Source organism: Urocampus carinirostris, chromosome 19 (genome assembly GCF_059441175.1).
Source record: "Urocampus carinirostris isolate Australia breed hairy pipefish chromosome 19, RoL_Ucar_1.0, whole genome shotgun sequence".
NCBI lineage: Eukaryota > Metazoa > Chordata > Actinopteri > Syngnathiformes > Syngnathidae > Urocampus > Urocampus carinirostris.
Window position 1 is genome coordinate 22,379,079 of NC_142367.1, and position 27,210 is coordinate 22,406,288.

The 27,210-nt window shown below is 39.9% G+C and overlaps 2 protein-coding genes across 2 annotated transcripts; both read right to left on the reverse strand.

The window, feature by feature from the left end:
* Positions 1–1,226: 1,226 nt before the first annotated feature.
* nif3l1 (NIF3 NGG1 interacting factor 3-like 1 (S. cerevisiae)) lies at positions 1,227–10,797 on the reverse strand. The gene is made up of 8 exons (XM_088323144.1): positions 10,726–10,797; positions 10,108–10,184; positions 6,616–7,097; positions 5,092–5,239; positions 3,967–4,093; positions 3,089–3,227; positions 1,601–1,684; positions 1,227–1,533 (listed from the first exon to the last, which is right to left on the reverse strand). Coding segments are annotated over exons 2-8 (1,167 nt in total). The 5' UTR covers positions 10,110–10,184; positions 10,726–10,797; the 3' UTR covers positions 1,227–1,348.
* Positions 10,798–17,847: 7,050 nt separating this feature from the next.
* On the reverse strand, positions 17,848–26,677 carry cabp5a (calcium binding protein 5a). The gene is made up of 6 exons (XM_088323572.1): positions 26,489–26,677; positions 24,333–24,363; positions 24,110–24,253; positions 22,307–22,416; positions 19,484–19,631; positions 17,848–19,412 (listed from the first exon to the last, which is right to left on the reverse strand). Exons 1-6 carry the CDS (start codon positions 26,534–26,536, stop codon positions 19,387–19,389), a joined length of 507 nt encoding a protein of 168 aa, XP_088179698.1. The 5' UTR covers positions 26,537–26,677; the 3' UTR covers positions 17,848–19,386.
* Positions 26,678–27,210: the final 533 nt, after the last annotated feature.

The following is a 27,210-nucleotide window of genomic DNA, read 5'->3' on the forward strand; positions in this document are numbered from 1 at the left end:
TCTAAACTGCTGCCTTCATTTAGGCAATTTTGATTTTAACATCATTGTTCCTCCTGCAAATATCCTATTGCTTTACTACATATTTTCATCACTACTCTGCCTTGCCTCCAAACAGGCTTTTTCCTGCCCTTCGGAATGCCTCATTAAGAAATGGCCGTGTCTTGTAAACATCTGCAGAATTGTGCTTGATAGGCACAGATTGAGCCCAAACAGGAATTGCACCCGCCTGCTCCATTATCAGATTGGCAATCTCAGGCCAGTGCAAAGCTCCGTAAAAATGTACGAAAATAGACCGGGTTCTTTTTCATTGATCGATTTTTTTCAGCGTAGCAAACAAGGTAGGCTTATCTCGCATTGTTCTGATGTATTGTTTTTTTTATATTAACGATATGTAACAGCTAATTGTTTTTTCATTTGATAAACCAGAAACTGGCTAGCTTTGACCAGCCCTTGATTAAATTGTTAACAAAATAATAAGCCTTGATGTTACTCATTCAAACGGTTTTCTTACAGGACTAATTTCTTGCAGTACAACCAAAACCTGCATAATTTTAAACAAACATTTTTAATGACGGTACATTTTCTTGGTGCAGTTCTCCCTAGCCACCGCAAGGCAGCAGCCGTGCAACAGATACTCGTGGACTAGTGAAATCATCCGATCGCCCAACGGGTAAGAATTAGGGATTGTTTGATTTTACATTTATATTTTTGGTGAAAAAAAATACGAATTTGATCATTACTGTACAATAAAGTAATATTCAATTTTTTGAACGTCGACATTTAATTATCCAAACACTTGTCTTTTGTCAAAAAAATAGTCAGATTTTTAAACTGGGTACTCATGCAGAATGGAAACTACCACACACTAATTTATATGATTGATTTGATGATTTAAGTCATATTGTTTTATACTTGTTTTCATGGGAAATTTTCTGTTTGACTTCATATCTATTATCAAGGTTTGTACACCTTTTATGGCCATATTCAAGCAATTTTTAAGGACTTAAAGCCAATTTCTCCAATACCATTAAAATAAGAAATCTGGTGTGAATCATGTATTTTGCAGATCCACAAACATATATGTGCATTTATCAAGCCATAAGATTTTTTAGATCATGAGAAAATTGCAAATATATTTGTGAATCTGATCAAAAGATGTGACAATATATTTGAGACAAATCTCTCCCCTTAAGGTCATTGAGGTAAGAATTACAGTAATATGTAGGTTATTGTTTGACACGATTCAGTTTATTTCTTCCGCTTCTTTCAGCATTTTGTCTCGCGGGCCAGCTCAGGTGATGTGTCGGACCACATTTGGCCTGCGGGCCATGATTTGGACACGCTTGGTTTACACAATCTCCAGCGGGTCCCTGTCCGCCTTGGACACAATCACCACAACATCCGCCGGCACTTTTTGGGCGAGCTTGTCCCGAAAAACCGAAAGATATCCGCGCTCGCTGTTGCTGTGGTCACTTAGGATGACGCTGGTTCCCTTGGCAACCGCATCCAGCACTTCATGGTGGGACATCTCTCCTGAGAAATAAATCCAAAGTTTTAAAACTCGTAAGAAGTAATGATGAAGTTTTGTTTTTTAACTCACCGGTGACGTAAAGGTCAGCTTGGACGCCGTTCAATACCGAGGCTCCGGATCCGGCGCAAGCAGCCACCGTACGCACAGAAGATTCTGAGAAGTAAAGAAAAACAAAAAGTGAGACGTTGCGTTCAGGGGTGCATTTGTAAAAGTAAACTTTCTGGGAATGTGTTTAGGGATAGTGTATTGTTTCTCTCAATTTTTAATGCAAATAAACAGCAGGAAAAACTCTAATCATGAGCCAGAGAACAAGCGTACTTGCCCCTTTAAAAATGTCTCCAAATAGCATTTAACGAATGGCGACAGTTAGAAAGTGTAAATAAAACAAAAGTACATTTTTGGCTTCAGCGTTTGACATTACACCAAAATCTACAAACATGAATTTACCATAGAAAACGACAACAGATTCGTTCTCGAGTTAAACAAACAACATGGTAGGATGAACGTCAATATCATTAACTACATATCGCCAAATACATAATCGAGATAAATAAACTTAGTCATCGCTTCAAACGATTAAAAAAAGATAATGATGCAACTTCTACTGAGACTAATTTACTTCCCGATTTTTTTTTTACTCCTTGGTGAAAGTCAACCAAACGGTCACGCTACCACCTAGCGCTCAAAACGTATATTACATCGACTATAAAGCATTACTGGGGGCAGAGAAAATAGTGTTGGCCGTTTTTGTCATTTACCCACATTTCAGGCTTCACCTGTCTCATATGTCTTTAAATTTCAGTTTAAATGCACCTACTCTGTGATTGGCTCGGAGGTCTTTGAAAGGAGACACTAGAGAACAGACAGCATAATGACCACCAGGCAAGTTCGGGATCATGTTGAGGAAAATTTCAAAGCAGAAATAGGATGCATAACTGTTTTGCCACATTTACACATATCCCAGGGCATTGTGTGAGCAACAATATTAAAATAGAGAAAGCAATCAGAGAGGCAACCAAAAGGCCCATGATCACATTGACAGACCTGCAGGTATACACACCTGTGAATGAGACAATCTGTGCCCAAGACAAGTATTAGCCATACAATCCCTAAAGCTGCCCTTTATGGAAGAGTGTCAAGAAGAAGGCTCTTTCTGAAAGAATACTATAAAAAGGCCCATTTGACAAACCACATGGGGGACAAGTAACACGTGGAACAAGGTGCTTTGGTTGGATGAGACAAAAATACTTTCTGGGCTGGATGCAATGCATTACATTTGGCATAAGAGTGCTACTGCACATTACCCTCAACACATTGTCCCCACTGTCAAACATGGTGGTGGCAGCATCAAGCTCTGAGGTTGATTTTCTTCAGCAGGGAATAGGAAGATTATTAGAGTTGATGAGAACAAAAAAAGGGGCAAATAGTAGGTGATACTGACAGAAAATCAGTTGGTTTGCAAGAAACGGGAAACAAATATTTGTAAGGCGCTGTATATTCCATTTCGTGGGGATGGTGTCGTCATTTGTGTCAGGCTTGTCTGGGCACTGTACTCACCTAGCGTGCGACCGCATCCGAGCGCTAAACGAAGATGCGGCAAGCACAAGTGGGACTTCATTTTCTGGACTGCCGTCGCCACGGTGACCGGCTGCGCTAAAACACTCAGTCGCCCCTGACCATGGCCCAGGTGAGGGGGCTAGGAAGAAAACAAAAAAAGCTCCATCAATTAGTTTTTTTGCAGCATACTTTACCTCACTGGTTATGGGTCATTGTGATTTTCTGGGAAATTTTATTTTAAAGGCCTCCAAATTGCTGCCTTTGTAGTAATACACATTTCATAGTGCCCTGTTTAGGTTTAGCATGCAAATGTCTTGTAAGGGGTGATGACGCTTCAAAGGACAATGCCATACAAACTAATGTCGGCTGCAGTTAATCACAAGGGAAGAAATGCCTGAAAGCAGTGTCGGTGTCTTTTTTTTTTTTAAGCAATTTTTAAAGAAATATGTAATATTTGACCACTAAATAGCACCATAGTGTCTGATGCGAACAAAAAACAGTGCCAATGAGCACAGTGTAGCAGCAAGATGCCAGACAAACATGTATGGAAAAGAATATTGATTTTTTTTTTATATGATTTTTTAAAAATAAATTTTAACATTGGTCTTATAGTTCTTGTAATTTTGCCTAGTATTTAAACCAATGTTTTTCTTTTCTGAATGGAAAGTCTTTGTGCCACTCGGAGGAACTACACACCGTCACTTTAGACTGACGTGTGGAGAAACCATGGCAACAATTTCAAGTGTTAAGGTTTTTAACCAAAATCCAAGCACTTTTCAATCCTTGAAAACAAACCATTAAAATACAAGTAATTTTAAAAATTTTAAGCACCCGTACAAACTCTGCAAATGAGATAAGTGAAAGAATATTTCGCTCACCTTTTCTGCTTTAAGAATGCGGAAGGAGCTGTCCAGTGCAACGATGTATCGCGTCACTTTGTCAAAAACGGAAGCTAGCGCTGAATTACTGCAGTACAGGCTGACTTGAGTCTTAGGGGTGTCACATCTGTACCAAAAAAATAAATAAACGTGATATATTTAGTGTTAAGTAATCCCTCGTTGTACTTTATGGTGTACAGTTTCGCTGCTTTGTGGATTTTCATAGTGCATTTTGTTCTGCATTCTGATTGGTTAAACCAGGGGTCGGTAATCTGTGGCTCATAAATCATACATGGGTCTTTTGATGAGTACATGTGGCTTGGAGATAAAACTATACTCATGAAAATCGCACCCGTAGTGTCCCAACTCTCGAGTCGAGTCTATTGCGCGTATAGTTGACATGGGGCAAGTATTTGAAATGGTTCGGTCCACGATATAGAGAACATACTTCCCATTGGTTTACAGTCAAGGTCTCACTTCAACAAATGCCTTTTTGGACATATGTAGCTAAGGAATCCTTTAAATCAATGGTTCCCAAACTTTTGCAGACTGGTGCCCCCTTGGCTCCCTGGTGAATTCCTAGAGCAGGGGTGGCTAATCCAGTCCTGGAGAGCCACACGTCCTGCATGTTTTGGAGGTTTCTCTGCTCCGACACAGGTGACGCCAATTTTTAGCCTGTTAGCAAGCTTGGTGAAAGCTTGATACAAATCCAGGTGATTGGAATCACCTGGATTGGACCAGAGAAACCTCCAAAACTTGTAGGACATGCGGCTCTCCAGGACCGGGTTAGCCACCCCTGTCAGAGAGCTTCGTTTCCTTCTCGTTTGTTGACTCCAGGACTATGTTTACGGAGTCTGCCATGACACTCAATGAGCTCACACGGTGTGTGGGGCTTGCAAACTTTGAATCGCGTTTATTGGCTTGTGCCATTATTAAAACTTCTGATTGGTCGGCGCTTTACTGTATTGTAAATATGGTTGGTTCTTTGGCTTCAATGTATAATAGAGTCTTTAATAAATACACAAAGGTTTCTACTTAGCGGGTTTTGATGATCGTGAGTTCTTTTTGGAAGAAAACCAAGGATTACTGTCAACGCGCATGGATGAATTAGCAATAATAGCAGACCTGACTACATCTTGGACGTGCACTCGATCCAGAGCCTTCAGTTCCTCCACAAGAACATCCAAGATGTCATTTTTGCATTGGAACTCAACAATGTGGCTGAAAGGGAAGTCCACAAAGGCCTGGTTCAGCATCGACACCTGACCGTCACCTGAAACCCAACAAAAAGCAAAGATTGCATATTTTTGGGCTGTTGAACGATAAATTTTGACCTCATTCAATGCCAGATGTTCGTCTCAAGTGGGGAGAGCCGGGTACCAGGCAATTTTTGCCATTTGGACTCACTTTTGAAGGCCTAAAGAAAATGTAGTTCTGTAACTATATAGGCATAGGACATATCAGAAGAAAGCTTTTACCATTGTTTAGCAAACAACAGTTGAAGATTGATGCTCGTTTCCAAATAATTTACCGTGAATTCCGGACTAGCCGCTACTTTTTTCCCCAAACGTTCAACCCTGCGGCTTATTAAGTGATGCGGCCAATTAATGTAATTTTTCTAACAGCCGCCAGCGGCGCTCGAGTTCAAGGCACATGACGCAGCTTACAAGCTAAACGTAATCGAGCAGTCCGATAAAGAACGAAACAGAGCTACTGCTCGCAAACTTTACCTTGCGAGCGTGTTGCTAGCGTGTTTTTGAATAAGGGAGCGTGGGACGAAGTCTGTATGATAAAGTCTCTTTCCCATACTAAAGGAGGACAACTTTGATGACGTCAGTTACAGGGAGGAAGACGAGAACGGTTCACAGCGATTTCTGCATGAACGGTATGATTTTCTTAATAGAGCTATTAACTGTATTGCGAGCGTGTTAGTAGCATTTTGCTACCCTTCACAGGCACGGTTTGGGATGAAAGTTATAATATTGTTATTAAAGCTTTAAAAACTCTTTCGGTGCACCGTCTTTCTTTGTAAATATGTGTAACCATGTATAATATGTATTTGCAACTGTATATTTTTGTAATGTATTTATTTGTATTTATTTTGGACACTTATTCTGATAAATCTTGCACTGACCAATTGGAAAGAGGGGGGGTAACAGACGCGGGGGATGATGGGAAGTGGGGACCGGTAAAGGTGAGTGTTTGTGGACACGGCAGACAATAGTGGATATATATTTTTCCCACCCTTACCTTTGGAAATATACACTTTTTTTTCCCTTGGATTACTTTTAACGAGACCTGGACTCTGCAGGTGTGCATCAAATGTTAAGTACCGGTATCATTTTCCGTTCATTTTGCCGGCTGTGGTTTTTGAACTGTAAACTTTATGTTCAGTTAAAATCGAGGGACTCAAAGCAGGGTTGGGATTAATATTGTGATTGTGTCACATATTTTACTGTGGGTGCATGCAGCTTATATACAGGGGCGGCTCGTGTAAGTACAAAAGTGGTTATCCTCTTAAAATGTGGTGGGTGCGGCTTATAATCGGGTGCGCTCTATCGTCCGGAATTTACGGTAGGTGCTTTTTTTGCATTTGTGATACCTTCAATATCTAAACGTTGCTTTCCATAAACAGGCTCTATTCCTTACCGAGTCCTCCCACCAGCCAGTCATTAACTCCCCCTTTAACGCTGTCCCAGGACGTGTGAGGCGAGAAGATGGCGATTCCCGATTCCAGAGCTCGGATCGCCAACCGCTGCTTCCAGTCCTTCTGGACCAAACGTTTGATCGGTCGAAAAAGCAGAGGATGGTAGGACACGATGAGGTCACAACCTTTGCCCCGTGCTTCCTCCATGACTTGGTCCGTGAGGTCATTGGTCAGCAGGACGCTTTTGACGGGTCGAGGAGCGCCCGGCTCCACCAGCAGGCCCACGTTGTCCCAAGGTTCTGCCAGGGAAAGCGGCGCTAGATCCTCCAAAACCTTCAGAACGTCCTTCAGCTCCATTGGGCCGGGGGGCAGAGAGGAACGATGGCGATGGAGGATGGGGCAAAGGATCGAGATGGTCCGATTCCTTTTAGAGCTTTGCAATAGAGTCGGAATTATCTTGGATCCTGTTGATATCAAGAGAGACCTGTGAGGACCAAGATGAGAAAAACAGTCATTGTATGTAACATCATATTCTTGATGTAGTTTGAGGTGTCGTCATGTTCATCTTTGCAGGTTTTTTTACATTTCCATTTGTGAGTGCATCATGAAAATGGGGAAAGTAAGAAATGGACTGATTTCAAATACAATCCCAACACGAACCCAAACCTCAAGGAAAAAAAAACGAGTTTAGCCGAGCGCGTCTAAGAAATGCACTTGCTAGCACGAGCATCACAGCTGCATTGATGACACTAGGCAGGAGATGGCGGCAGAGAGTAACAAAGTTCCTGATTTTATTTACCGGTAGCTTTTTAAAACGATAAAAACTCCAACTCTAACACAAACCATCTCATCATTAAGCAGGAGCCTAATTATGATCTCGATTGTTCAAAAGGTGAGGAGTAATGAGTTACATTTACTTCGTGACATTTTGTATCCTGGGAGTATTTTTAAATCGCTATACCCTTTACTTTGACTTGAGTAGATTTGTGAAGAAGAAACAGTACTCTTACTCCACCACATTAGACTACACTGAAGCTGTTACTAAGTAACTTAAATCCCCTCCACGTAAATACAAACATTACTCAGAGTCCTGCGGCTGTTTTAAAGCAAACCTGCGGGTGTGTGATCGGCCATGGAGCCCAAAAGTAAAGAGAGGAAAATAACGCTACAGAAATCAAAACTCAACTGTAAAAATGTGATTTTATTTACTTTTTCAAACGGTTGCGATTTAATTTCATAAATGCATGCTGTGTTTTAATGCACTGTTTTTGTTGGCCATGTAAGGGGCACATCCTGCACATTGGTGGTTGTTTTTTTCTAATCCTCAAAAAAAATTACCTCAAAAATTGGATTTCTTAATTGCATTTCATCAAAACAATTAAACATTCCGTAATTCATGAATCAACTCTAGGCAGAATCATACAACAGAATAGTCACATCATTCTCTACAGCACGGGTGTCAAACAGGCGGCCCGCGGGCCAAATCAGGCCCGCTAAGGGATTGAATCCGGCCTGGGGGACAACACTCAGAGAAGCGCAAGAGAAAAACAAGTTGCAAGTTGAAATATGTCAACTTGATGTTGCCAAAACAAGGTGCCTCTCACAAAGACACTGTACTTGTATGTATTTCACTCTCTCTCTCTATTTTCCACCCCTTTTCTCCCACTCTGTCTCTGTCTTTTTTTCTCTTCCTTTGTTGCTCTTTGTCTCTCTGTGTCTTTTAACTTCTTTTGCTCTAACTTCATTTTTTCCTTTTCTCTTTCTCTCTTCATACCCTTTGCGCTTTCTTTTCTCTTTTCTCTCCTTTGGCTTTCTATTTCTCTTTGGATTTCTTTCTTCCTCTCCTTTCTTTTCCCCCTCTCTCACAACTTTTTATTTTTTGTTTCTCACGTTCTCTCCCTCTCTCTCTTTTTCTATCTTTGCCCCCCCCCCCCCTCTCCTCTTCCCTCCCTCTTTCTCTTATTTCTTTATCTCTCTTTTTCTTCTCTACTTTAATCTACAGAATGTTTGTTCTATCGTGTGGCCCCCGAGTAAAAATGAGTTGGACACCCCTGCTCTACAGGATGTGCTGTGTCCAACTTAGTCATTTTGACAATAGGCTGATATTGAAACTTACAGCATGTGTTGCGTTTATTATAAGGCTTTTATAAGCCTTTTATTTTTTGTAGCTCCTGACAAGTTTTTTTTTTTTTTTTTGGTGCAATATGGCTCTTTTAACATTTTGGGCTTGATTTATACTATAATTTTATTGTTTGTTAAAGTACTTAAATTCACCTTGAATAATTAAATCTATTTCCTAATTAAATGCAATCTATTGTTGATTGGGTGGATTTTGATGATTTAATGATTTGATTAAACGGTTGTTTAAAAAATTATAAATAAACAAGACGTCGCTACAGTACTTGTAGTTTTTTTCTCCAAATATTCTTACTCAAGTAATTATTTGAATGACTAATTTTTACTTTTACTTGAGTCCTATTATTCTGAAGTAACAGTACTTTTACTTGAGTAATTTATTGGCCACCCTTCTGCGATTGTTTGAATGAGAAGTGCCATTGGAGGGAGATTTTGAGAACTGAAAATCCTTCACGGAGTTCCTTTTAGGAGAAATATTTTCTTAAAATTAAAATGATTTCTTTCATCATAGCTATATTTTTGCAGAAACGTATGTACTCAGGGTGTCGTTATGGAGTATCGTTATCAATGACAACTCAGGATTTGGTTATCAGAACATTTGTTTAGGGCTTATTTATGAGCATGACAGGGCAGCACAACGGCGTAGCAGTTAGTGCGTGTGCGGAAGAGTTCTGAGGTCATGAGATCGAATCTTCCTGTGTGGAGTTTGCATGTTCTCCCTGTGCTTGCGTGGGTTTCCTCTGGGGAATCGGGTTTCCTCCCACATTGCAAAAACATGCATGTCAGGTTAATTGGCGGGTCCAAATTGTCTCTAGGTGGGAATGAGCAAGCATATTGTCTGTCCCTGTGTGACCTGCGACTGACTGGGAACCAGTTCAGGGTGTCCCCTGCCCACTGCCCGAAGATAGCTGGGATGGGCTCCAGCACCCCCGCGACCCTACAGAGGATAAGCGGTGCAGATAATGGATGGATATGAGCGTGAGTATTACAATTGTTTTTCTTTGGTGCCATTTTTTATTCCCAGGTCGATATAAGTACAATTAGATCGTTTGTTTGCTTTTGTTTTGCACTAGAATACATAAAAACAAGAGAATTTTACTACGGAGGTACCAAAATAAGTCATCGCTACCGATTACCTATACCGGTACACACAATTCCCTCTAATTGAATCCAGCAGGAGCCAAATCATGATCCCGATTGTTTGAATGAGCTGTGTCGGAGGAGGAAAACATACATGATTGCGACTATTCAGGACCACATTCGTCAAAAGTAAGATCGAATGATTTCTTATTATGATTTCTCCATTAAATTGTGATAAGAATTTGAGCAGAATAGCCCATGCGTGTATGTTTACTTACATGAGGAGATCTGAGCGACATATTTCCGGTTCCCGGTGACGTCACCACACACACGATCTTTTGAGTGATCCGTTAAACTGTTTTAACAAAGACAGTTATTCGATTTCTTTTTTTACATAGAAATATTCTGTTGTAAACTCTAAAATAATAATAATAAAAATGAAAAAAATATTTATTTATACATAAATGACAACCACGCGTGTTTAATTCACTTGGGCTTTGACGGAAAACTTATCAAGAAAGCAACATGTCAGTGTCTATTTGTTTGTCATAATTGCAAAATCTATCTATCGATACTGGATACACGAGCAAGATACCGGACAGGACAAGACAGACGGGATTGATACCAGAGACTGGAGCAAAATACCGGACAGGTCGAGACAGGCGGGATTGATACCTGATACTGAATACACGAGCAAGATACCGGACAGACGGGATTGATACCGGATACTGGAGCAAGATACTGGCTAGGACGGGACAGATACTGGATACTGTCTACAACAGTAGGATACCGGAAAGAACGGGACAGACTGAATCGATGCGGATACTGGATACACGAGCAAGATACTGGACAGGACGGGACAGACGGAATAGATACTGGAAAATGGAGTGAGATACCGGACAGGACGAGACAGGAGGGATGAATACCGGATACAGGATACACGAGCAGGATACCGGACAGAGTCAAAATACAATTCTTGCAAGTGCAGATGTTCGTTGCTGGACTGACAAGGAGTGAATGAAAGCACTGAGTTTAAACAGGAGGGAAGCCAATTAGGCAACGAGCAGCAGCTGGTGCCAAACGGGCGGGCCCAAGTGAGGGCAATGGGCAACCGTAACAGAACTCAATTTTGAGTGGCAGCTATAGAATTTGCAGACTCATAACACCGTTTTCCAAATAAAGTATTTTTTATATCAACCGAAAATCACCAAAACAGGGCTAGATCCGAGGACATTTGTATGATGGCGTGATCTGCAGGGTTGGGTAGGGTTACTTTAACTGGATTACTTTCAATGACTTTTGGATGACTCCAATACCAAATATGCTAATAAAAGACAAAAGAAACTAAATATGAATAAAATGATGACTCACAACACGTGGTAAGCTTTCTCTCCTGGCTTTGATCTCTTTGATCTCTGGCAAAACGAACATCAAATGCGACAGAAACAAAATGAAAATCCATCCAAACAGCTTGCCGACATCATTTTTTGCCGTTCCATGTATTCCGTTACTCCCCAAGCCTGCACAGAATGGAGTCATTTGATTCATATTTAGTTTCTTTTGTCTTTTATTAGCATATTTGGTATTGGAGTAATCCAAAAGTAATTGAAAGTAATCAAGTTAAAGTAATCCCACCCAACCCTGCTGATCCGCCAATGCATTACCGAGAACGTGGGATTAACGCATCCGAATCGGCGTTCGTAAACAAAAACAAAACGGGGGTTTCAAAGCGCTACTCCCGTCAGATGCCGGGTGGCCAGAGTAGCCGCATCAGCACCGAAACCCAAACCGAGAGATTATTCGGGATTAGCGTGATAAAGGCTGATGTCGACGGGGTCGGGGGGGAAAGGTCCCGGTGTTACGTCAGGATGTTTTGCCGGTCACTCATCAGTCTCTTCTCGCTGTCATAAAATATGTTCCCTTTTTCCCCTTGAGGGGATTTATACCACATTATCCCAAATAATCACGAGCGTGCGATAAACAAAGTGAGGGTGACAGATGTGCTGGAAAGTGAATGGCTTCATTTGGAATCCTCGGCGTTAGAAGGTCATCCCGTCGGTTAGCAATGCGAGAATTGCGCACGCTAACGGAGAAGTTGACCCTTGAAGTGGGTCCGTGTCACGGGAGAACTTTTTTTAAAAAAAAATACATTTGAGACAACTCTGTTTTGCCTCCGGTAGAATCATAAATTTGGAATTCCTGGATATGCTACGTTGTAGCATCCATGAGCACTTCCGCAAACAAGGCATTGGTGTGAAGTCATGATGGCAATTAAACAAGACGCTTAAAAGTCACAGGAGACGCATAGTAGACGCACTAAAGTACCACTACAGAATTATTTACTACAAAAAGACAACTACAGTAATAAAAATACGAGAGAAATATGACAAAAATACGATTATGGAAATACTACAAAAAAAATCTACAAAATACTACTAAACTACTGCATCAATTATACTTCTACTGAAATACTAAACAATAGAAATGCATTATACTATAAAAAACTACTAGAGAAATATTACTACAAAAATACAACTACAAGAGGTTTACAGCAGAAATAGCTAAAATTACACCTATAGTGATACTACAAAAAATTACTATGGAAATGTCACAAAAATACTAAAAAAATAAAACTGCAGTAACACTGTGCTACAGAAATACTACAGATATTCAAAATTTTTATATGGAAATACAACAAAAATACTAAAAAAAAATAATACTAGAGTAATACTAAAAAAAAATCCTATAATCATAAAACCACTGAAATAATACAAAAATACTACAGATATACATTGAAAATCTACTTTCAAAATACAACAAAAGTACAACAGAAATACGACATACATACAACAAACATTCTAATGTAGAAATACTACAAAATACGACAGAGATACTACAAAAATACTAAAAAAAAGAATACTATAGTAATACTACAAAAAAATCCTATAATCATAAAACTACAGTAATAATACAAAAATACTACAGATATACATTAAAAATCTACTTTAAAAATACAACAAAAGTACTACAGAAATACTACATATATACAACAAAAATTCTAATATGGAAATACCACAAAATACAACAGAGATACTACAAAAATACTACAAAAAAATAATACTACAGTAATACTACAAAAAATCCTATAATCATAAAACTACTGTAATAATACAAAAATACTACAGATATACATTGAAAATCTACTTTCAAAATACAACAAAAGTACAACAGAAATACTACATATATACAACAAACATTCTAATGTAGAAATACTACAAAATACGACAGAGATACTACAAAAATACTAAAGAAAAGAATACTATAGTAATACTACAAAAAAATCCTATAATCATAAAACTACAGTAATAATACAAAAATACTACAGATATACATTAAAAATCTACTTTCAAAATACAACAAAAGTACTACAGAAATACTACATATATACAACAAAAATTCTAATATGGAAATACTACAAAATACAACAGAGATACTACAAAAATACTACAAAAAAATAATACTACAGTAATACTACAAAAAATCCTATAATCATAAAACTACTGTAATAATACAAAAATACTACAGATACACATTGAAAATCTACTTTCAAAATACAACAAAAGTACTACAGAAATACTACATATATACAACAAACATTCAAAAATGGAAACACTACAAAGTACTACAAAAATACTAAAAAAATATACTACAGGAATAGCACAAAAATCCTATAATTATAAAATTACTTTATAGTACTCGTAAAATACTGCAGATATACATAAAAAAATCTACTTTCGAAATACAACAAAATTACTACAGAAATACTAAAAAAATACCACTATGGAAATACAACATAATGATGCCTTCAGAAATACTAAGAGCGATAGCACCAAAATAAAACTACAGTAACAATACAAAAAAACTACAGAACTTCAATACAAATCCGACTTCATAAATACTAAAAATGCCGTCACGTGACTTTTCTAAAAATGTCTCTTTTTAACTCCCAATCTCTTTATCCTGACGCTCCTCCAAATCCAAGGCAGACGTGTTTCCCTAATCCCAAAACATTTCATCCAGCGCTAGGTTTTTATTTTATTTTGCAAATCCCTGCTCGGGAACATCCATAAATCATCCCAATGTTTTATTATACAACCGGCGAGTCGGATGTTACGCAAGTGGCTCGCTGTTTGGGCGGAAAGCCTATTCGATCGGGATTCTTTCAATTCTGATTCCAGATGCTTAGCGGAAGGAATTAGCTTAATACCTATACCTGACTTTTTAAGGTATTGGTATTCATGGGAGTTGTAGATACCAGTCATTTGACTTTTACTGGTTACTCATTTGTGCCCAGAATATTCTGTAATAAAAACCTTCATTGGACTGCTTAAGTACAGCACTTGTGTTGCCTGGCCTGTCCTCTAATAACCTGGATATAAACACCCGCGTTGTTACGATTACCCATTGCCCTCACCTGTGCCCAGCTGCTGCTCGTTGCCTGATTGGTTCCCCTCCTATTTAAACTCAAGGCTTCCATTCACTCCTGGACAGGCCGTCAGGGAACCTCCGCACTTGCAAGGCAAGCACTTTTTGACTCTGGCTCCTGTCCTGTGTCCGGTATCGATCCCGTCTGTCCCGCATCCTGTATCCTGTCTTGCTCCCTGATCCAAGCCCCGTTATTCTGTATCCCGTATCCGGTATCGATCCCGTCTGTCCCGTATCCTGTATCCTGTCTTGCTCCCTGATCCAAGCCCCGTTATTCTGTATCCTGTATCTGGTATCGATCCCGTCTGTCCCAAATCCTGTATCCTGTCTTGTTCCCTGATCCAAGCCCCGTTATTCTGTATCCTGTATCCGGTAATCGATCCCTTCTGTCCCGTATCCTGTATCCTGTCTTGCTCCCTGATCCAAGCCCCGTTAAATCTGTATCCTGTATCCGGTATCGATCCTGTCTGTCCCGTATCCTGTATCCTGTCTTGTTCCCTGATCCAAGCCCCGTTATTCTGTATCCTGTATCCGGTAATCGATCCCGTCTGTCCCGTATCCTGTATCCTGTCTTGCTCCCTGATCCAAGCCCCGTTAAATCTGTATCCTGTATCCGGTATCGATCCTGTCTGTCCCGTATCCTGTATCCTGTCTTGTTCCTTGATCCAAGCCCGGTTATTCTGAATCCTGTATCAGGTAATCAATCCCGTCTGTCTCGTATCCTGTATCCTGTCTTGCTCCCTGATCAAAGCCCCGTTGCTCTGTATCCTGTATCTGGTATCGATCCCGTCTGTCCCGTATCCTGTATCCTGTCTTGCTCCCTGATCCAAGCCCCATTATTCTGTATCCTGTATTCGGTAATCAATCCCGTCCGTCCCGTATCCCGTATCCTGTCTTGTTCCCTGATCCAAGCCTCGTTATTCTGTATCCTGTATCCGGTAATCGATCTTGTCTGTCCCGTATCCTGTATCCTGTCTTGTTCCCTGAGCCAAGCCCCGTTATTCTGTATCCTGTATCCGGTAATCGATCCTGTCTGTCCTGACCTGTCCGGTATCCTGTTTGTTATCTAACCCGCCTGCCCCGTATCCTGTATCCGGTACCAATCCCTGATCCTAGCCCCGCTATCCCGTATCCTGTATCCGGTATTGATCCTGTCTGTCCTGTCCTGTCCGGTGTCCTGTTCGTTATCTAACCCGCCTGCCCCATATCCTCTATCCGGTACCAATCTCTGATCCTAGCCCCGCTATCCCATATATGGTATCGATCCCATCTGTCCCGTCTAGTCCGGTATCATGTTTGTCATCCAACCCGCCTGCCCCGTATCCTGTATCCAGTACCAATCCCTGATCCTAGCCCCGCTATCCCGTATCCTGTATCCGGTATTGATCCTGTCTGTCCCGTCCTCTCCGGTATCCTGTTCGTTATCCAACCCGCCTGCCTCGTATCCTGTATCCGGTACCAATCTCTGATCCTAGCCCAGCTATCCTGTATCCGGTATCGATCCCGTCTGTCCCGTCCAGTCCGGTATCCTGCTCGTCTGCCCAAGGCTTCCTGTTTTCCCACGCCTGACTTCTCTGCCCCGCTTCTTCTGTCCAGCGATCACCCAATCGCTGGCGTTTGTGTTCCTGCTTATGACTGCTCCACTTCCGTAAATAAAGCTTGGTGTGAAAACGTTACGCGTTTGGGTCTACCTTCCATTTGGGTCCTGACACACGTAGAGGAGGAAAACACATTCTTTTTTCACTATTTCTCTACAAATTTCTATTTGTTTTGATACTGTACATTATTTACCCAAAAAAATACATTATAAGAATTAAGAAAAAAATACTACCACTAAGTATAGTACTCAGGGACAAAAACTGGTTGACTTAAGATACAGGGAGTGCAGAATTATTAGGCAAATGAGTATTTTGACCACATCATCCTCTTTATGCATGTTGTCTTACTCCAAGCTGTATAGGCTCGAAAGCCTACTACCAATTAAGCATATCAGGTGATGTGCATCTCTGTAATGAGAAGGGGTGTGGTCTAATGACATCAACACCCTATATCAGGTGTGCATAATTATTAGGCAACTTCCTTTCCTTTGGCAAAATGGGTCAGAAGAGGGACTTGACAGGCTCTGAAAAGTCAAAAATAGTGAGATATCTTGCAGAGGGATGCAGCACTCTTAAAATTGCCAAGCTTCTGAAGCGTGATCATCGAACAATCAAGCGTTACATTCAAAATAGTCAACAGGGTCGCAAGAAGCGTGTAGAAAAACCAAGGCGCAAAATAACTGCCCGTGAACTGAGAAAAGTCAAGCGTACAGCTGCCAAGATGCCACTTGCCACCAGTTTTGCCATATTTCAGAGCTGCAACATCACTGGAGTGCCCAAAAGCACAAGGTGTGCAATACTCAGAGACATGGCCAAGGTAAGAAAGGCTGAAAAACGACCACCACTGAACAAGACACACAAGCTGAAACGTCAAGACTGGGTCAAGAAAAATCTCAAGACGGATTTTTCTAAGGTTTTATGGACTGATGAAATGAGAGTGAGTCTTGATGGGCCAGATGGATGGGCCCGTGGCTGGATCGGTAAAGGGCAGAGAGCTCCAGTCCGCCTCAGACGCCAGCAAGGTGGAGGTGGGGTACTGGTATGGGCTGGTATCATCAAAGATGAGCTTGTGGGGCCTTTTCCGGTTGAGGATGGACTCAAGCTCAACTCCCAGTCCTACTGCCAGTTTCTGGAAGACACCTTCTTCAAGCAGTGGTACAGGAAGAAGTCCGCATCCTTCAAGAAAAACATGATTTTCATGCAGGACAACGCTCCATCACACGCATCCAAGTACTCCACAGCGTGGCTGGCAAGAAAGGGTCTAAAAGAAGAAAAACTAATGACATGGCCTCCTTGTTCACCTGATCTGAACCCCATAGAGAACCTGTGGTCCCTCATCAAATGTGAGATTTACAAGGAGGGAAAACAGTACACCTCTCTGAACAGTGTCTGGGAGGCTGTGGTTGCTGCTGTACGCAATGTTGATCGTGAACAGATCAAAGCACTGGCAGAATCCATGGATGGCAGGCTTTTGAGTGTCCTTGCAAAGAAAGGTGGCTATATTGGTCACTGATTTGCTTTTGTTTTGTTTTTGAATGTCAGAAATGTATATTTGTGAATGTTGAGCTGTTATATTGGTTTCCCTGATGAAAATAAATAATTGAAATGGGTATACATTTGTTTTTTGTTAAGTTGCCTAATAATTATGCACAGTAATAGTCACCTGCACACACAGATATCCTCCTAAAATAGCTAAAACTAAAAAAGCCCCACTCCAACTTCCAAAATATTCAGCTTTGATATTAATGAGACTTTTGGGTTCATTAAGAACATGGTTGTTGTTCAATAATAAAATTAATCCTCAAAAATTCAACTTGCCTAATAATTCTGCACTCCCTGTATGTAATCTTGGTTCAGTTCAGGTTTTGCGCTTAGTACTCGTTACCATCAAAATACTTTCCTCAGCCCTTTAAGGGTATGTCAAGACGACTCACATTTATTTGTATAGCCTTTATTTACAAAATGTCTCAGAGGACTGTACAGATTACAGCATCCCCTGATCTTAAACCAACATGCGGGCAAGGGAAAACTCAAAAAACTGAACATGAAACCTTGAGAAGGGGCTCACAAGTGGTAATCCCCTTCCAGGATGACTAAGGGACATTGTGTATTATTTAGCTCCTCTTGTGGTGAAAAAACAATTTTTATTGAATGTACAAAAACACATGAACTATCTTATAAACGTGCATTTTTAAATATTTTAGGTGGGAAAATTTGCATTTATTTCACATAACATGACTCACCATCTTGCTAATACTGGTACCGTAAAACCCAAAATCTCACAAAATCTTGGGCAAATAAAAAACCCCAAGAAAAATGGTACAGTTTGGGCACTCTGATTCTGTATTCTTTCTTGTGCTTTGTAACACTCTTTTCGGTTGCACTACACCAGGGGTGTCAAACCCATTTTAACTCGGGGGCCACACGATAGAACAAACATTTTCTTGAGGCCGGACTAGTAGAAATAAGAGAAAGAGAGGGAGAGACAAAGAGAGTTTGGAACAAGGAAAGAGAGAAAGAAAGGGAAGGAAAAAAATGAGAGAAAATGTAAGAAACAAAAGGGGTGGAAAGAGAAATAGTAAGAGAAGGGGAAAGCAAGAGAGAGAAAGAAAGAAATCCAAAGAGAAATAGAAAAGAGAAAGAGAGAAGGAGAGAGATAAGGATAGAGAGAGAGATAAGGAGAGAGAGAGAAGGGGACTGGAAGAGAGAGGGAGAGAGAGTGACAAGAGAGAGAAAATGAAAAAAGGAAGAAAGAGCAAAAGAAGGTAAAAAGACACAGAGAGAGAAACAGACAAAGAAGAACAAAGAAAAACAAAAAGAGACACAGAGAGATTGAAAGAGAGATAGAGAGTGGGAGAAAAGGGAGGAAGAGAGAGAGAGAAACAGAAATAAAACTACAGCATCTTTGTGAGCGGCAACATAAAGTAAACATATTTCAACCTGCAGCTCGTTTTTCTCCTGCGCTTCTCTCAGCGTTGTCTACAATCCCTCAGCCGGCCTGATTCGGCCCGCGGGCCGCCCGTTTGACACCCCTGCACTACACAATACAGTGACATCTTGTGGTCAGATATTACACTCTTTCCCTGTAATTGGTGTGATGATGAGATGAAACCGAATGCCTTTCCTATGTCATCTAGATGCATAGTGGTCTAGGGATCAAGAGGTCGCAGGTTCGATTCCCGGCTCCTCCGTGTTCTATGTCGAAGTGTCCTCGGGCAAGACACTGAATCCCTAATGTGCCCGATAAGCAGGTAGCTGCCTTGCGTGGCTGACGCCGCTACCGGTGTGTGAGTGTGTGTGTGAATGGGTAAGTGTGAAGCAGATTGTAAAGCGCTTTGGGAGGTCTCCATTGACCTGAAAAGCGCTATAGAAATGCGGAACATTGACTTTTACATTTGAAATGCACACAAAAGAAACAGTTTTGGAAGGGGAATGGACCAATATGGCGGCAATTGCATGGAGGAATGGTCCATGTCATCCTGACATCATCCTGACAAACTCTGTAGAGGAGAATAAGAATGAGATATTTCAATTCGTTTGTTAAAATATCGAAAAAAAAAAGCGATGGTACCTTCAAAGTCTACCGTGCCGTCGCCGTTGTCGTCGGCTTCTTTGACGATGGCGTCGATCTCCCGCCGGCTCATGTGCTCGCCCATGAGCTTGATCATGGCCGACCGCAACTCTTCCGTGGTGATTTCTCCGTCGCCGTCTGCGTCAAACTGTAAAAAAGTAGTACTCATAAGGCTGATTAACTCTAGGGGGTGAAGGATTTTATACATTTGACTATAAAGGATATTATAAAATTAGCTACAAAGTAATTACGTGTACTCAGTTTGATGCAGTAGACAGATTCACTGACTGTTTTTCTTCAAGGTACATTAGAAAATAAGGCTGTCTGGAATGCATCAGACGTATTTTGATAACAGAATTGCTGTGAGTGCTGACGGGAGAAGGCCAGACGCACAAGGACAAACATCGCGACGCCCTTTGGCGGGGAGGTGGTGAAGCTGGCACCTGGCGCCCCCATGGGAGGAGTCGGCACGCCCATGGGAGGAGCCGGCACGCCAGCTTGTGAAAAGACGTGGGAAGATAGGAGAAGAACAGAGAAGATCGAGGGACAATCGACCGTCACTAATTCGGCTAATTCGATAGAGATCACTTAGCTAAATACTTTAAGAAAATAAATCTGCCCCCGTGTGGAAATGCTGTCTCTTGTCTTTTCACAAAAAGAAACGAGCATGCTTTGTTAGGTGATTGAAGGCTATGTTTGGTTAATGGAGTCAGATAACTAATTTGAACAATTTAGTAAACGATACATTCTAATAGTTTATTTCCTAACAGGGGGAATGCATTTTTTTAATCCATTCGCTGCCATCGACTGTATTGTTGACCCTGAACTGGAGTAGAACCACGAGTTTGAATAGAGCGAGGGAAGATTTGTATGTTGACTTGCATTTTTAGAGTCGCAATTTACAAAAACTACCCAGCTGTTGTGTGTTTATCACGGGTCCCTTGACGCTAATCACGCCCAACCTCGTTTTATGTCATTTGTAAAAGTTGTGTTTGCAATGGTTCTGAGTTTCAGTAATGCTGGTTTTACCCGTTTATTAGGAAAACAAAATTGCCGTCATATCAGAGAAGGCTGTTTCGGCAGAACACCAGCCCGTCGTAAATTCAAGTGTTTAAAAAAAAAAACGGGTCTCCAGGTCATTTCTATCAAAAGTTTTAAAAACAAATGCTCTCTCTGACCGCTAGAGGGCTTGTTCACATTGTATAGTGTGGTGTGTTGGTTCAGGTGTAAAATAAACCACTTAACACATTCAATGCAAAACTTGAACATTGTTTTCCTATTGCTTATGAATAATTTTGTTGAGGTTTTTTTAAAAGGATCCCTTGCCATCAGGAGTGGTTCAAGCCTTCTTGGGGCCCTGAGCAAAATTAGATTTGGGGCCCCCTATTACTTGCATAACTTTGGAGATTCGGGGGCCGCATGTGAAATCGATTTCTTTCATCAAATTGGTTTTGAAACGACCACAATTACGGCAAAATAGTATATTAGCTCCCTGTTTTAAGCACTTCATTTCTTATTTAGTTTTGAAGTATTACTGTAGTCGGATTTGTATCGAAGTTCTGTCGTTTTTTGTATTGTTACTGTAGTTTTCTACTATTTTGTTAGTATTTCTGAAGTCATTTTTACATAGTATTTCAAAAGTAGTTTTTTTTGTATATCTGTAGTATTTCCATGGTATTTTTTTTAGTAATTCTATGGTATCTTTGTATTTCAAAAATAGATTTTTTTTTGTATATCTGTAGTATTTTTGTAGTATTTTTGTAATATTACAGTGCTTTTACGATTATAGTATTTTTGTCGAATTACTGTAGTATTTTTTTAAATTATTATTTTTGTAATATTTCCATATAAGAATGTTTCTTTATCCGTAGTATTTTTGTAGTATAATTTTACTGTAGTTTCATTTTGTAGTATTTTTGTGATTATCACTACAGGTGTAATTTGTGGTATTTTTGTTGCAAACCTCTTGTAGTAATATTTCTTTTGTCATTTTTTATATTGTAGTTTTATGTATTGGTATTGTTTTGGTATTTCAGTAGAAGTATAATGCATGTATTTTCAAAGCAGTACTTGCGTAGTATTTTTGTAATATTGCTGTAGTTGTATTTTTGGAGCAATTCATTTTGTATTAGTATTTTGTAATATGGTATCACTGTAGTGGTATTTTTGTTGTAATAGTTCTCTAGTGTTTTTTTTATATCATAGTATTTTTTTAGTATTTCAGTAGAAGTATAATTGATGTATTTTGCAAGCAGTATTTTTGTAGTATTTCCATCGTGGAATTTTTGTCATATTTCTTTTGTATTTTTGTAATCTTATTGTAGTTGTCTTTTATAGTATTTTTGGAGTAATTCTGTAGTAGTATTTTGTAAAATGGTATCACTGTAGTAGTATTTTTGTTGTAATATTTCTCTAGTAGTTTTTTTTATATCAAAGTATTTTTTAGTATTTCAGTAGAAGTATAATTGATGTATTTTGCAAGCATTATTTTTGTAGTATTTCCATCGTGGAATTTTTGTCATATTTCTTTTGTATTTTTGTAATCTTATTGTAGTTGTCTTTTATAGTATTTTTGGAGTAATTCTGTAGTAGTATATTGTAATATTGTATTACTGTAGTAGTATATTTGTAGTAATTCTGTATTCTTTTTCTATTTTAAGAATGAAAGCAAAATAATATGAGGTCCCTGTTTTTAGCACGATATTGGATACATAGTTTCGTAGTTCTTGTGTAGTATTTTTGTTGTGTTTTCATAGACCTCACTAGTATTTTTCTCAATATATTTTACGACTCTTTGATGATTCATTTGTAATGAAATCCGACCTCTTTGAATGCGTTCTTCAGCTCCCTGACGCCGATCATCCCAGCTGTTTCTGCCAGAAGTTTGGGGGCCATAAGATCCACAAAATCGTCAAAGTCCACTCGCCCACCCACTGGAAGACAGGAAACGTTTGCTGTGTGATTTGTTTTCTGCAGCAGTTGGTCAAATTCGTTTTAGTTTGGGGGCCACACAGTAGAAATGAACAGTCACAGCGAGGGCGAGAGCGAGAGCGAGCGAGAGAGCGAGAGAGAGAGTGAGAGAGAGAGAGAGAGAGAGAGAGAGAGAGAGAGAGAGAGAGAAAATAAAGAGACATGAGAGAGAGGGAGAGAGAGGAAAGAAAGAGACATGAGAGAGAGGGAGAGAGAGACATGAGAGAGAGGGAGAGAGAGGAAAGAAAGAGACATGAGACAGAGGGAGAGAGAGGAAAGAAAGAGACATGAGGGACAGGGAGAGAGAGACATGAGAGAGAGGAAGAGAGAGAGAGAGAGAGGAAAGAAAGAGACATGAGAGAGAGGGAGAGAGAGAGAGAGAGAGGAAAGAAAGAGACATGAGAGAGAGGGAGAGAGAGATAAGAAAGAAAGAGACATGAGAGAGAGGGAGAGAGAGATAAGAAAGAAAGAGACATGAGAGAGAGGGAGAGAGAGATAAGAAAGAAAGAGACATGAGAAAGAGGGAGAGAGAGATAAGAAAGAAAGAGACATGAGAGAGAGAGAGAGAAACGGTCAAAGAAATAAAGAAAGAAATCATTACGGAAGAAAGAGAAAGAGAGAGACATCAGAAAGAAAGAGAATTGAGAGAGAGAGAAAAAGAAATAAAGAACTTGATAAGGAACAAAGAAAGACAGATAAATAGAGAAAGAGGGAGGGAAAAAAATTAACAAGGATAAGGAGGAAATAGAAAGACAGAAATAAAAAGAGAATGAGAAAGAGAAACAAGAGAGAGAGAGAAATAAAGAGAGAGCAAAAGAGAAAATGACAAAGAAAGAGAAAGGGAAGCCTGTGGGCCACACGGTAAAAGAAAACATTCACACGGGGCACAGGCGAGTCGATGAGAGAGACAGAAATAAGACAGAAAGAGAATTGAGAGAGAGACATAAATGAGACAGAAAGAGAAATAGAGAGAGATGAGACAGTAAGAGAAATAAGAGAGGGAGAGGGATAGAGAGAGAGAGAGAGAGAGAGAGAGAGAGAGAGAGAGAGAGGGAGACAGAAGACAGAAAGAGAAATAAGAGAGAGAGAGAGATAAGACAGAAAGAGAAATAAGAGAGAGAGAGAGAGAGAGAAAACAGAAAGAGAAATAAGAGAGAGAGAGAGAGAGAGAGAGAGAGAAAGAAAGAGAATATGACCAAGAAAGGGAAAGGAAAAAAGCAAGAAAGAGAAAAGAAGAAAGAATGAGTGAAAATGAGAGAGTGAGTAAGAGAGAGGGGGGAAAGGGAGAGGGACAAAGAAAGTGTGAAAGAAAAAAAGAGAAATCAAGAGGAAGAGAGATGAAGAAGATAGAAAGAAAAAATAAATGGATAAGAAAGAAAGAAAGAAAGAAAGAAAGAAAGAAAGACAGAAAGAAAGAGCGTGAGAGAAAGTATGGAGTATAAATGAAATAAGAAAATTCATATACAGCAGGGGTGTTAAACATGCGGCCTGCGGGCCGAATAAGTCTGTCGGCCTTTCGTTCTCTCCCCTTGTTCTCTCATTCTCTCTGGTCTACTAGTCACCATGGAGTTTGAGACTCACACATCTTTCAAGGTCCTCCTTCCCCCTTTTTTCATGCAAACATCAGATCCATTTGGTTTTGAGGGTGAGACTCACGATTCATGTTGATGTTCTGGCCCAGCTCGATGAGCTCCATCTCGGTGGGCATGTAACCCATGGTCCTCATCAGGTTGCCCAGATCTTTGCAGCTTATCAGCCCGTCCTTGTCCTTGTCAAACTCGTTGAAAGCCTCACGTAACTCTGCACGGACGCAGAAAAATGTCTCCGTCGGGCACTCGGCCATCGCGTTTCGCCGAAACTCCCCCAAAAAACGGCTTACCGTCAATTTCGTCTTCTGCCAGATCCCTTGACTGGGCAGGACGGACGGCGAAGAAGGATTCCGAAAGAAAAGGACGAGGATGATTTTACAGATGGACCGGAGAAAATAACACAGCGCGTATCACAAAGATATACAAACGAGATGACAGCTTCCTATAATTGTATACAAACGGTGGAGCAACACAAGTTGACAAATAATGTCACAGCAACATGGGAAATAATTTAACCAATTAGAACAATTCTACCAATTTAAGAGTCTGTTTTTTTATGTTGCAATATAGGTTTAACTTATCAGAAATAAAATAGAACAAGACGGGATGGGGTGGGATGGGACAGGACGGGATGGGGTGGGATGGGACAGGACAGGACGGAATATAAAAAAATAGAACAGGACAGGACAGAAGAGAATACCATTCAGTAGAAGAGAATACAATAGAACAAGACAGAACAGGATGGGATGGGATGGGATGGGACAGAATAGAATACCATTCTCTCACTCACTCTCTCATTTTTACTCTTGGTTTAAGATCAGGTAATGGTGTAATTGTAATCCTGTGCAGTCCCCTGAGACATTTTTGTGATTATGGGCTATATAAATAAATGTGACTTGACTTGACTTGACTTGAATACACTAGAAAAGAATATAACAGGACAGGACAGAATAGAATAGAATACCATTCAATATAATACATTCGAATAGAATGGAACCGGATGGGATGGGAAAGGACAGGACTGGACAGAACGGGATGGGATGGGACAGGACAGGACAAAATAGAATACCATTTAATGCAATACACTAGCATAGAATAGAACAAGACAGGACAGGATGGGATGAGGTGGGACAAGACAAAATACAATACCATTCAATAGAAAAGAATAGAATAGAACAAGACATGACAGGACCGGAAGTGATGGGACAGGACAGGACAGAACAGAATACCATTCAATACAATACACTAGAATAAAATAGAATAGAACAGGAAGGGATGGAAAAGGACAGGACTGGACAGAATAGAATAGAATAGAACGGGATGGGATGGAACAGGACAGGAAAAAATAGAATACCATTCAATACAATACACTAGAATAGAATAGAACAAGACAGGACAGGATGGGATGGGACAGGACAGAATAGAATACCATTCAATAAAATAGAATAGAATAGAATAGAATAGAATAGAATAGAACAAGATGGGAAAGCACCGGAAGTGATGGGACTGGACAGGACAGGACAGGACAGGAAAGAATATAATACCATTCAATACAATGCACTAGAATAGAATAGGACAGGACGGGATGGGAAGGGACGGGACGGGACAGGACAGCACAAAATAGAATACCATTCAATAGAATAGAACAAGACAAGACAGGACGGGACGGGACAGGATGTAAATGTGAATGGTCTGCATTTCTATATACTGTAACTTTTCAAGACAATGAAAACCTCCCAAAGCGCTTTACAATGTCCCTCACACTTTTCCCTTTTCAATACAATACACTAGAATAGAATATTATAGAATAGAATAGAAAAGAAAAGAACATCACAGGACAGAACAGAATACCATTCAATAGAATAAAATTTAAAATTTTACATTCAAAATTCACATTTAAAATTTAAATAAATGAATTGATTCATTCCTGTAAAAGGGTTACTTAAAAGAAGCCAAAAATATCTGTTAATTATTTATTCACTTTAAGTATTATTCTATTTTGATTCAACATAAAAGTCAAATCTTGTAGAATTACAAGAACATGGGTTATAAAAAGTAGAAGAAAGAGTATTAAAATTATTCAAAATTTGATCAGAATATTTCAACAACACATTTACGAACGGCACTACCAAAACGTAAAAATAGATACTGTACTGCTTGCACGATACAATAATTGGAAAAGGCAGATGAAATATACATGTATTCATTTTAAAGTATTTAATTTACATTTGAATTATTTGGGTTTTAGATTTTTTTCTCATGTTTTTCTTTTTATTTTGGATTTTATAATTTACCCATCATTTCTATATTTAAAGTTTAGAGAATATTTATCTTATTCTGTGCTATATTTCAAATATGTATTACTGAAAAGAATACTCATTAAACATACATCATAAATAATTATTATTATTTAAATTTCCACATATGCAGATAAAATCATACTCACAATATTTTTCCCGCCTCGCAAAAAAATGCACGCTTCTCCCAGGCTCATGATTGTAAACGCAAACAATCCGATGTGATCTAAGAACTGTGTTTATTGTTTTTTTTTTTTTTTTTCAGCCAATCACGCGACATGCAACCTCGGCCGGTCCTCTGCCTCCAGGGATGGGAGCCGCCAGATGCTGAGTCCCAATTCTGTGATGATGAAGAGCGCGTTGTCCAATCTCTCACATGCGGGGGGAGGAGTCAGCCGAGGGGCGGGTTAAAACACTTTATGTTTAGGGTTGTTGTCTTATTGGTGGGTGATCCTGTGCCCCATTTTCAGGTTTCCAACCGATTTTCTGCCAGAATGGCCCTGGAGTTGGCTCCATCCATCTTCCTGTTAACGATCTTCCCAGTCACTGCTGAAGAAAAGCAACCCTGGAATGTGATGCTGCCACCACCATGTTTGACAGTAGGGATAGCGTTTTCAGGGTGATGGTCATTGTTACTTTTACAACAAATATAAAGGTTTGCCTTTAGTCCAAAATGTTAAATTTTGTCTTATCTGACCAGAGGACCTTGTTCCACGTGTTATTCGTGTGGATTTTATATGGTCTTCTTTCTTCTTGCCACACTTCCATGAAGGACAGATTTATGCAAAGTATGACCGATAGTTGTCTTATGCTCAGGTTGTCCTACCTCAGCAGTGCATGCCTGCAGTTCATCCATTGTGATTATGTGTCA